Source organism: Panthera uncia, chromosome C2, assembly GCF_023721935.1.
Source record: "Panthera uncia isolate 11264 chromosome C2, Puncia_PCG_1.0, whole genome shotgun sequence".
Classification (NCBI taxonomy): Eukaryota; Metazoa; Chordata; class Mammalia; order Carnivora; family Felidae; genus Panthera; species Panthera uncia.
In genome coordinates this window covers 144,789,003-144,801,186 of record NC_064810.1, presented here as the reverse complement: position 1 = coordinate 144,801,186, position 12,184 = coordinate 144,789,003, and the positions used below count along the sequence as shown (strand labels likewise).

General features: G+C 40.8%; 1 protein-coding gene across 1 annotated transcript in view; it reads right to left on the bottom strand.

Annotated features, from left to right (window-relative positions):
• The window catches only part of GPD1L (glycerol-3-phosphate dehydrogenase 1 like), a 58,266-nt gene that overhangs the window by 23,923 nt on the left and 22,159 nt on the right, over positions 1-12,184 (bottom strand). Inside the window, exon 4 of the mRNA XM_049629905.1 lies at positions 11,175-11,313. Coding sequence (XP_049485862.1) covers positions 11,175-11,313 — 139 coding nt within the window. The remainder of the gene's footprint in view (positions 1-11,174; positions 11,314-12,184) is intronic.

The window sequence follows — 12,184 nt, the reverse complement described above, 5'->3', positions numbered from 1 at the left end:
AAAAAAAACAAAAAAAAAATCACAGAGCTGTATTTTTCCAATGCAGAAGTGATTGTCAGCAATTACGAGTACATCCATAATTAATATGTGAAAAGAATCCAGGGGGGAGTGGAAGGTGAGGGACGCCTACATGGGGTTCATGACCACGTTCTACCTCTTCTGTTTGTTTTGTTTAAATAAATTTCCCACAATGAAATGTTTAAAATGTCTACACCCAATACTCAGAAACACATTTTCTATTCCACAAGCATTGCTATTATCTATGATTTAGCTGAGTTCTCCAAATATTAGAACTGTGTCAGTTTGAGCAAACGGTCGTCTTCCTTTTTCAAACAGTGTAGCAGACCACGCGGGTGATTCTGTGCCATCCTGTTTCATCACCTGGGTTGGGTAAACTCGCCCCCCCCCCCCCCCCGCCTCCACATCGTGACATCATCACGGTCTTTCTCCTGTGTCCCTCACCGTGGGCCACGGCTCAGAGCCTCCAGCATGAAGGACGATCGTTAAGCATCACAGACGAGCCCTTCGCTCAAGTCACTACAATCCAGCTGTCTGCGGCTGGAAGCGAGGTGCTGTTGTGAGCAATGTGACAGACAAGACAGGCAGGGAGGAAGGTGCTCTCCACGTGCCACTGGTACAGGTGGGGTCTGTCGGTTCCTCTGTGGCTGCAAATTACATACAGTGTCCCTTAGAGAAGTGGGCTTGGTTTACAGCAATCCCACCTTTTGTCAGATGTAACTTCGAGAAAATTATTATTTTAAGTCCCAGACAGGAGAGCACTAACTGTGTTATTACCAGTCCTAAGTAGTGGTAAGGCAAGCAGGGACCCAGACCAGAACGGGTAATCCCAACAGCCATGGAGAAGGGCTGCCCCAAACTCAGTATGAACCAAAAGACAGGGATATCTCCCTTCTCTTTCATGCCAAGCTTTAGAGATAATCAGCCTGTTTACAAAGTCTCCTTCAAAACCCTCTTGCAGTTGTGATTCCATATTTGTTTGTGTATTCGGAAGCTCCAGAAGGAGCTTATGAATCCTTGACACTTAGCAGATGCTGGATACATAATAGGTTTCGAAAAATATTCGTGAGGTGACGGTAAGTCTCTAGTTTTGTGAAGCCAGTCCCAAGAATGAAGGGAACTCTCACCGCAAGGGGGCACCACAGTTCAGCGTGCTGGTTAGTATTTTTACAAGATCCTGAAAACAAGGCTGTTTTTTCCATCTTCCTCCACAGAAGATTCAAGGGGGCTAAAACTCCTGAATCTACCATAGCTAAGAATGAGTTGGTTGCTAATATTATCAAGAAAGGAGATCTGGATTAACCTCCGTGGCAACCATCCAATGCAGGAAGTTAATGTTGATACAATTATCTAACATGCAACTCCTCTATTCGAATCTCGCCAATTACTGCAAGGTTGGCAGCCATGACATCTTCCCCCCCACCCCCAACCCAGGATCCCACTGCATTTGGTAGTCACATCTCTTGAGTCACCGTTACTCCAGGACCACTCCTTAGCCTTTCATTCTTTCATGACACTGGCATTTTTGAAGAATGCAAACGAACCGTTTTGTAACACATCCTTTACTTTGGGCTTGTCTGGTTATTTCCTCGTGGTTAATTCAGGTTATATAAGATAATTTAGGCATTATCACCTTTATGTTCTCTGTTCCTTTCAGTGTTTTAATTTAATTTAATTCAAGTCACTCTTGCCAACCATTATCCAATCCAGAGAGAAGGCAGAGGGCACACTGGATAAATAGAAGCCAGAGGGAAAGAGACACAACCTTGTGTGCATTTGTCTGATTTTACAAACCAAAAGAGCCTAATATACCCAACTAGAAGCTTTGCTACAATGACTAGGGCTTAGGGGTATGTAAAAATTCTAGCTAAAATCTATAGGTAGACACAGGTTTCAATCAAGGACTGGAGAGGACAACTCAGCCTTACAGAAGAATGATGGCGACTAGCCATTTGCAACCAACTTGATGTGGGGGACAAAGGCAAAAGAAAAAATGAACTTTTCCTTACAACTTGCAGCCCACTGACAAGTCCTTGAGAGGGGCAGAGTGACCTTCCTCTAGGGACTCAGCTGCCTTGATGTCGATACTTCGCTAAGGGCAAAAGGCCATCTTAGCTTAACAGTATCCTGACTTCCAGGATCCTGTAAGTCTACTTTAACATATAAAAATTCCTTTGGGAGGCCCCTGGGTGGCTCAATTGGTTGAGTGTCTGACTCTTGGTTTTGGCTCACGTCATGATCTCGCGGTTTGTGGGTTCCAGCCCCACATCGGGCTCCGTGTGGGCAGTGCAGAGCCTGCTTGGGATTCTCTGTCTCCCTCTCTCTGCTGCTCCCCTGCTCAAGCTCTCTCTCTCTCTCAAAATAAATAAACACAAAAAGAAAATTCCTTTGGAAACTTCCTTTATCTCTATCCCCCCCAAGATATATGTTACTAATCATCCTTCAAGCATACGGCCCAGTGCTACACATCTAAAGGGTCTCATAGCTAACATTTTATTAGACAGCAGTACTAAATGATCTTTTCCATTTTTAAAAATGTTTTAAATGTTTATTTACTTTAAGAAAACCACCTATTTGCACCAAAGATGTCTCAAGAATTCTTACTTGACTGTTTGCTCCTGAACCCCAACATTTCCACGTCAAACTGATCGCCAAAACTGATTGCCGATTTATTATTGGCAAACAGGACTGAGTTGGAACAAACAACTGTTTTTAAATAAAAGGAATGACATAATTTCACAGGCTACACCGAAATCACAGATGGATAAAAGAATTAATACTGAAAGAATAAAACCTACATATTGACTAATTTTTTTTTTTTTTCCTGGAAGGATCCTTAGAAACTGCTAACAGGGATTCCCTTTGGGAAGAGGAAAATCACAATCTTTTTTTGTTTTTTTAATTGATGCTATCGCTACCACATTTTCAGTCTGGCAAATGCATGTGGAAATTTCACGTTTTTCCTTTTTCATATGAACAATTCCTGTGACAAGACAGATTACCTTATTCCCTAATTTCTTACTGTTCAGTGTTGGCACAGAAAATAGGTTATATAAGTTTAATGCTTCTTGTGATAAATGTGAGGGGTTGGCCATTTGGTGATTAAGGCTGCAGGATGTATGCACGACAGACCTATCCTTGGCTACTTCATACTGTGTCAGACTGTATTTGATTAAAAGCGATCGATCTCGCGATTTTATATAAATGGCTCCAATCTGTTAAACTATTTGCTAAATAAATTAGATCAACCAGCAAAGTTCACAGTATCTTCCAGTAGGGCAGTGTTAGGTGGACAGCAGATTCGAGACTATTCCTTTCTGCCCAGGTGATCTTGTGTAAGTAACTCACTCTTCATCTACCAAGCAGGGAATGGACTGAAGGACTCCAGAAGCTCCTTCCTGTGCTGCTAGCCTGTAACTGCCGGAGGCCCCGTGGATCTGTCTGTGAAGAGAACTAGCCCCCTTCCGTGCAGAGGAGCTCCAGAGGTGGGCCCAGAGATTAGATGAACCCTTGTATCTTCCTTCCCAGGAATGATCCTGAGTTACTGGCGAGTTAGGAACCCACTATAAAGGACACTGTTACATGTATCTAAAGAGAACGAGCTTGGAGTCAGACAGTCCCGATCCAAATCTTGGCTCAACCGATGACTAACTGTATAATCTTGGGTAAGTCGCTATAACTCCTTAAGATTTGCTGAATGTTCTTATTGTTTTTAACTCTCTTTAAAGTTTTATTTTAAGTCCAGATAGTTAACACACCGTGTTATATTAGTTTCAGGTGTACGATATAGTGATTCAGCACTTCTATACATCACCCAGTGCTCATCACAAATGCACTCCCTAATCCCCATCACCTATATAACCCATCCCCCCACCCCTCTGGTAACCATCAGCAGTTCTCTATAATTAAGAGTCTGTTTCTTGATCTGTCTCTCTTTCTCATTTTTTCCCTTTGCTTGTTTTCTCTTAAATTCCACATATGAGTGAAATCATATGGCATTTATCTTTCTCTGACATATTTTGCTTGGCATTATACTCTCTATATATTGTTGCAAATGGCAAGATTTCATTCTTTTTCGTGGCTGAGTAATACTGCATTCCATTATAGATATAGATATATAGATATCTCACATCTTTGCCCACTCCTCAACCAATGGACACTTGGGCTGCTTCCATATCTTGCCTACTGTAAATAATACTGCAATAAACATATGTTCTTGTATTTTTTTGGGTAAATGCTTAGTAGTGAGATTGCTGGGTCATAGGGTAGTTCTATTTTTGACTTTTTGAGGAAACTTTATACTGTTTTCCACAGTGGCTGCACCAGTTTGCATTCCCACCAATGGTGCAAGAGGGTTCCCTCCTCCACATCCTCACCAACACCTGTTGTTTCTTGTGTTGTTGATTTTAGCCATTCTAAATGTGGCTAAGGTGTGAGGTGTGGCTCACTATAGTTTTGATTTGCATTTCCCTGATGATTAGTCACGTTGAGTGTCTCTTCATGTCTGTTGGCCATCTGGATGTCTTCTTTGGAGAAATGTCTGTTCAGGTCTTCTGCCCATTTTTTAATTGGATTATTTGTGTTGGAGGGGTTGAGATGTAGAAGTTCTTTACATATTTTGGATACTAACCCTTTACCAGATATGTCATTTGCAAATATCTTCTCCCATTCAGTCGGGTGCCTTTTAGTTTTGTTGATTATTTCCTTCATTGTGCAGAAGCTTTTAATTTCGATGTAGTCCCAGTAGTTTATTTTCCCTTTTGTTTCCCTTGCCTCAGACAACATATTTAGAAAGAAGTTGCTATGGCTGATGTCAAAGAAATTACTGCCTGTGCTCTCTTCTAGGAATTCTATGGTTTTAGGTCTCACATTTAGGGCTGTAATCCATTTTGAATTTATTTTTGCACCTGGTGTAAGAAAGTGGTCTAGTTTCATTCTTTTGCAGATAACTGTCCAGTTTTCCCAGCACCAGTTGTTAAAGAGACTGTCGTTTTCCCCTTGTATATTCTTTCCTCCTTTGTCAAAGATTGACCATACAATTGTGAACTTATCTCTGGGATTTCTATTCTGTTCCACTGATCTATGTGTCTATTTTTGTGCCAGTACCATAGAGTTTTGGTTACTACTGCTTTGTAATAAAACTTGAAGTCTGGAAATGTGATGCCTCCAACTTTGCTTTCCTTTTCCAAGACTGCTTTGGTTGTTCAGGGTCTTTTGTGGCACTATACAAATTTTAGGGTACTTTGTTCTAGTTCTGTGAAAAATGTTGTTGGTATTTTGACAGGGATGTCATTAAATGTGTAGATTGCTCTAGGTAGGATAGACATTTTAACAATACTGTTCTTCTAATTCATGAGCATGGAATGTCTTTCTATTCGTGTCATCTTCAGTCTCTTTCATCAATGGTTTATAGTTTCCAGAGTACAGATCTTTTACCTCTTTGGTTAGGTTTACTCCTAGGTATCTTATTTCTGATGCAATGGGATTCAATGGGCTTGCTCTCTTAATTTCTCTTTCTACTACTTTATTATTGGTGTACAGAAACGCAACAGATTTCTGTACATTGATTTTGTACCCTGTGACTTTAGTGAGTTCATGTGAGCTCATGGTGGAGGTTTTTGGTGGAGTATCATGTCATCTGCAAATAGTCCAAGTTTTACTTCTTCCTTACAGATCTGGATTCCTTTTCTTTTTGTTGTCTGACTGCTGTGGCCAGGACTGGCAGTACTATGTTGAATAAAAGTTGGGAGAGTAGACATCCTTATCCTCGTCTTCTTCCTGACCTTAGGGGAGAAGCTCTGTTTTTCCCTATTAAGGATGATGTTAGCTGCGAGTTTTTCACATATGGCCTTTATTATGTTGACGTATGTTCCCTCTAAATTTACTTTCTTGAGGTTTCTATCATGAATGGATGTTGTACTTTGTCAAGTGCTTTTCTGTACCTGTTGAAATGACCATGTGGTCTTATCCTTTCTCTTACTTATGTGAAGTATCACATTGGCTGATTTGCAAATATTGAACCACCCTTGCAACCCAGGAATAAATCCCACATGATCATAGTGAACAATCTGTTTAATGTATTGTTGAATTTGGTTTGCTAGTATTTTCTTAAGAATTTTTACATCTATGTTCATCAGGGATACTGGTCTGTAGTTCTCTCTTTTTTCAATTTTTTAAAATCGTTATTTATTTTTGAGAGAGTGAGTGCAAGCAGGGGAGTAACAGAGAGAGAGACACACACACACACACACACAGAATCAAAAGCAGGCTCCAGACTCCGAGTGGTCGGCACAAAGCCTGACACAGGGCTCGAACTCATGAACTGCGAGATCATGACCTGAGCTGAAGTCAGATGCTTAACCGACTGAGCCATCCAGGGACCCCTGTAATTCTTTTTTAGTGGTGTCTTTATCTGGTTTTGGTATCATGGTAATGCTTGCCTCATAGAATAAATCTGGAAGTTTTCCTTCCATTTCTTTTTTTTTTTTTTTTGAGTAGTTTAAGAAGAACAGATATCAACTCTTCTTTAAATATTTGGTAGAATTCGCCTGAAGCCAACTGGCTCTGGACTTTTGTTTGTTGGGAGGTGGGTTTTGTTTTTAAATGTTTATTTACTAATTTAGAGAGAGAGAGAGAGAGAGAGAGAGAGAGGGCACACACGGGGGTAGGGACAGAGAGAGAGGGAAGGAATCCCAAGTAGGGTCCATGCTGTCAGTGTGGAGCCCAACGCAGGGCCTTATCTTGTGATTGTGAGATCATGATCTGGGCAGAAATCAAGAGTCGGAGGCTTAATTGACTAAGCCACCCAAGGTGCCCCACGGGAGTTTTTTGATTACTGATTCAATTTCTTGTCTGGTTATTGGTCTGTTCAAGTTTTCTACTTATTTCTGTTTCAGTTTTGATAGTTTATAAGCATCTAGAAATTGACCCATTTCTTCCAGTTTGTCCAATTTGTCGGCACTTAGTTTTTCATACTATTCTCTTCTAATTGCTTATATTTCTGTGGTGTTGACTATTATTTCTCCCCTCTCATTTGTGATTTTGTTTGTGTTCTTTCTCTTTTTGTCTTGATAAATCTGGCTAGAGGTTTATAAATTTTATTGATTTTTTCAAAGAACCAGCTCCTGGTTTCATTGATCTGTTCTACTGATTTTTTTTTTTAGTTTCTATATAATTTATTTCTGCTCTAATCTTTATTATCTCCTTCCTTCTGCTGGTTTTAGGTTTTGTTTATTGTTCTTCTAGCTCTTTTAGGTGTAAGTTTAGGTTGTTTGAGATTTTTCTTGCTTCCTGAGGTAGACCTGTATTGCTATAAACTTCCTTCTTAGAACTGCTTTTGCTGCATTGCAGAGGTTTTGGACCTTTGTGTTTTCATTTTCATTTGTTTTCACATACTTTTTCATTTCCTGATTTCCTGGTTAACCCATTCCTTGTTTAGTAGTATGTTATTTAACCTCCATGTATCTGTGGTCTTTCCAGATTTTTTTCTTCTGGTTGACTTCTAGTTTCATAGTGTTGTGGGCAGAAAAGGTACATGGTACGATATCAACCTTCTTATATTTGCTGAGGCCCGTTTTGTGGGCTAATATGTGATCTATTCTGGAGAATGTCCTATGTGCACTTGAAAAGAATGTGTATTTTGCTCTTTTAGGATGGAATGTTCTGAATACATCTGTTAAATCAATCTGTTTCAGTGTGTCATTCAAAGCCTTGTTTCCTTGTTGATTTTCTGTTTAGATGATCTGTCCATTGATGTAAGTGGACTGATAGAGCCCCCTAGTATTACTGTATCATTATCAATTAGTTGTTTGTTATTAGCTGTTTTTTATATATGGATACTCCCACGTTGGGTACAAAAATATTTACAATTGTTGTATCTTCTTGTTAGACCGTCCCCTTTATGACACATAGTGTCCTTCTTTGTGTCCTATTACAGTGTGTGTGGTTTTTTTTTGTTTGTTTTTTAATGTTTATTTAGTTTTGAGAGACAGAGACAGACAAAGCATGAGCGGTGGAGGGGCAGAGAGAGAGGGAGACACAAAATTTGAAGCAGGCTCCAGGCTCTGATCTGTCAGCAGAGAGCCTGACGCGGGGCTCAAACTCTGAATGGTGAGATCATGACCTGAGCCAAAGTCAGACGCTTAACCAACTGCGCCACCCAGGCGCCCCTACAGTGATTTTTTTTTAATGTTTATTTTTTGAGAGAGACAATGCAAATGGGGGAGGGGCAGAGAGACAGGGGGACACAGGATCCAAAGCTGACTCTGCACTGACAGCAGTGAGTCTGATGCAGGGTTCGAACTCCCAAGTAGTGAGATCATGACCTGAGCTGAAGTCAGATGCTCAACTAACTGAGCCACCCAGGTACCCCTTACAGTGTTTGGTTTAAATGTTTTTTTAAATGTTTATTTATTTTTGAGAGAGAGAGAGAGAGAGAGAGAGAGAGCGAGCGCATATGCACACATGCAAGGAGGGGCAGGGCAGAGAGAGAGAGGGAGACACAGAATCCGAAGCAGGCTCCAGGCTCTGAGCTGTCAGCACAGAGTCTGATGCGGGGCTCAAACTCACAAACTGCAAGACCATGACCTGAGCCGAAGTCTGAAGTTCAACCAACTGAGGCACCCAGGTGCTCCTACGGGTGTTTGTTCTAAAGTCTATTTTGTCCAGTATAAGATTGCTATTTCAGCTTTCTTTTGACATCCATTTGCATGATAGATGGTTCTGCATCCCCGTGCTTTTGGTCTGCAGGTGTCTTTAGATCTGCATATCGATGTAGGCAACATATATGGGTCTTGTTTTTTTATCCGTTCTGACACCCTATGTCTTTCGACTGCAGCATTTAGTCCATTTACATTCAAAGTAATTATTGATAGATATGTATTTATTGCCATTTTATTACTTGTTTTGTGGTTGTTCCTGAAGATTTTCTCTGATCCTTTCTTGTTTTTCTCCCTTTCATGTTTTGCTAATTTTGTTTAGTAATATATTTGGATTTCTTTCTCTTTATTCTTTGCATATGTATTCGTGGTTTTGATATATGGTTAACATTAGGTTTGTATATAACATCTGCATACGGCAGTCTATATTAAGTTTATGGTCATTTAAGTTTGAACCCATTCTTCTCTCCTCTCCTCCCTGTTTTAGGTATATGTTATTATATTTCATATCCTTTTCTTGTGAGTTCTTTGTCTGATTATCCCTATTTTCCACAATGTCTATGCACTTAAAAAGAAAAAGAAAAAGAAGTAACAATGTCCTAAGTTGCAGACATCTATAAAAATCTGGTTCCAAAGGCAAGGGAATTAAAAGCAAAAATGAACTATTGGGACCTCATGAAGAGAAAAAGCTCCTGCACTGCAAAGGAAACAAATCAACAAAACTAAAAGGCAACCGACGGAATGGGAAAAGATATTTGCAAATGACATAGTATCCAAAATCTATAAAGAACTCACCAAACTCCACACCTGAAAAACAAATAATCCGGTGAAGAAATGGGCAGAAGACATGAATAGACACTTTTCTAAAGAAGACATCCACATGGCCAACTGACACATGAAACGATGCTCAACATCACTCCTCATCAGGGAAATACAAATCAAAACCACACCTCACGCCGGTCTGATTGGCTAAAATGAACAACTCAGGAAACAACAGATGCTGGTGTGGATGTGGAGAAACGGGAACCCTCTTGCACTGTTGGTGGGAATGCAAATTGGTGCAGCCACTCTGGAAAACAGTGTGGAGGTTCCTCCAAAAATTAAAAATAGATCTACCCTATGACCCAGCAATAGCACTGCTAGGAATTTACCCAAGGGATACAGGAGTGCTGATGCATAGGGGCACTTGTACCCCAATGTTTACAGCAGCACTCTCAACAATAGCCAAATTATGGAAAGAGCCTAAATGTCCATCAACTGATGAGTAGATAAAGAAATTGTGGTTTATATACACAATGGAGTACTACGTGGCAATGAGAGAGAATGAAATATGGCCTTTTGTAGCAACGTGGATGGAACTGGAGAGTGTTATGCTAAGTGAAATAAGTCATACAGAGAAAGACAGATACCATATGGTTTCACTCTTATGTGGATCCTGAGAAACTTAACAGAAGACCATGGGGGAGGGGAAGGAAAAGGAAAAAAAAAAAAAAAGTTAGAGAGGGAGAGAGCCAAACGATAAGAGACTCTTAAAAACTGAGAATAAACTGAGGGTTGATGGGGGGGGGGGGGGTGGGGGGGGGGGGGGATGGGCATTGAGGAGGGCACCTGTTGGGATGAGCACTGGGTGTCGTGTGGAAACCAATTTGACAATAAATTTCATATTAAAAAAAAGAAAGAATCTGGAGCTATCTTTTCCCATGCCTGATCTCTCTCAGAGCTTCCTTTTACAAAGCCACACGGAGAAATCATTCACATTGCTGGTATGTTTGACAAGGGTTGAATTAAGTTCTGGAGTGGTAGATAAGCTTAAATTTGCGCAAGGCATCTGCAAATCCGGCCCTGTTACTTTTCTACGAGTCCTTTAATGTGGTACTTGGGCACCTGAGAATTCCAAAGCCCTTTTTAAAAGAAGTGAAAATCTTCACAACCCCAATGTTGTAGAAGAGTAGAAAGAGCTTTCTATTTTAGGAAACAGGACGGCCAAATTCGTGCCTGGGTTCTCTACTGGTTATGTGACCACGGGGCAGGTAACTTATTCACTGAGCTTTGGACTATTCACCTGAAAACAGGGATTCTCCTCACCAATTTTTATCATTCCAATTTTTGGTATATGGGTTGTCGAACTGAGTAGTGGAATCCAATGAGGATCCAGATACTGGCATTTGTGAATTTAAAAAATCTGGGTTTTCTAATGCCAGGACAGCCCCACCATGGATGTAATCACCTGTTTGTCTGTGTAAGCAACTTTGCATTTTTGGATCATGGCAGGTCAGAACGGCCTCCTGGCTTTCCTTCATTCTGGAGGCTGGTGAAACATTTTTGTAGCCCAGAATGGCCTCCCTGTATAAAACCCCCACCCCACTGAATATTCACTTCAGGAATGTTATGCGGGCAAGGAAGTGTCCGCTACAAAAAATAACAGAAATCGAAAATGTATGTTTTAAAACACCGAATGTCTGGGCTCCCAGCCCCTCCCCGCCCTGCAGCCAACCTCACCGATGGTGGTCTCACAGAACTTCTCTGCAGCCACCTCGCTGGCAATGTTGGCTCCCATGAGCACGCTGACGTCAATGCCCATCTTCTCCCGGATGATGTCAGAGATGAGCTTCAGCCCCTCAGGACCTTCGTCTATGCCCTGTAAGGATGTCAACAAGTTAGGGGAAAACAAACGACCGAACGAAAGAGGGATGACACGGTCACTTTTGTAAGTAACAGATTCAGGCAACCAATGGCGTATGCAATGTGAAAAAAAAAACAGCGCTTACAAGAGTAACATACACACCATGTATACAGTGTTAAAAGAGTAACAATAAAACGCAAAGAAAATAAACACACGTAACCACCCAGAACATGACCTACACCACTGAAGCCTTGTGTGTCCCTTCCCAAGTTCATCCTCCTTCTCACTACTGGTCCTCACCCCTACTATCCTGAAGGCTGTATACTCTGCTCCCTTCTGTTCTTGACCATTCTGCCACATAAAGCTATCCCTAAATATGTGAGGCCATTATGTCTGCTTTTGAAAGGCTGTAAGTGCAACTGTACCTTTGGTCTGTGATGTGCTGTTTGGTGCTACATTATTAGTTTAGAGATTCATCCATGTGGTCACATGAATGCTCTGGTTTGTTCCTATTTACCACCATGGAGTATTACCACTATTCATTTATCCATTCTATTGATGACGGACGTGTGAGTTGTTCCAGTTTGCTTTCATGAGCATTCATCCACGAACCACTCTAAAACACAGTCTCTCTAGAGGTTCCTAACCTTTTTACCATGTGGCCCCGCATCGTTTTATGGACTCTTTCTCAGAATCTGATATGCATAAAGCAAAATGCAGGAGATTACCCAGGAAGCCAATTACGTTGAAATTTAGTTATCAAAGTGTTAAAAAAACAAAACCAAATTTGTGACAAAGTAATATACATGCTATTTTATTAACGCAATTAGAAAGATGATGCGGCAGGTTTAACAATTACCGTAATTTCAAGGTAGTGATCAGCATA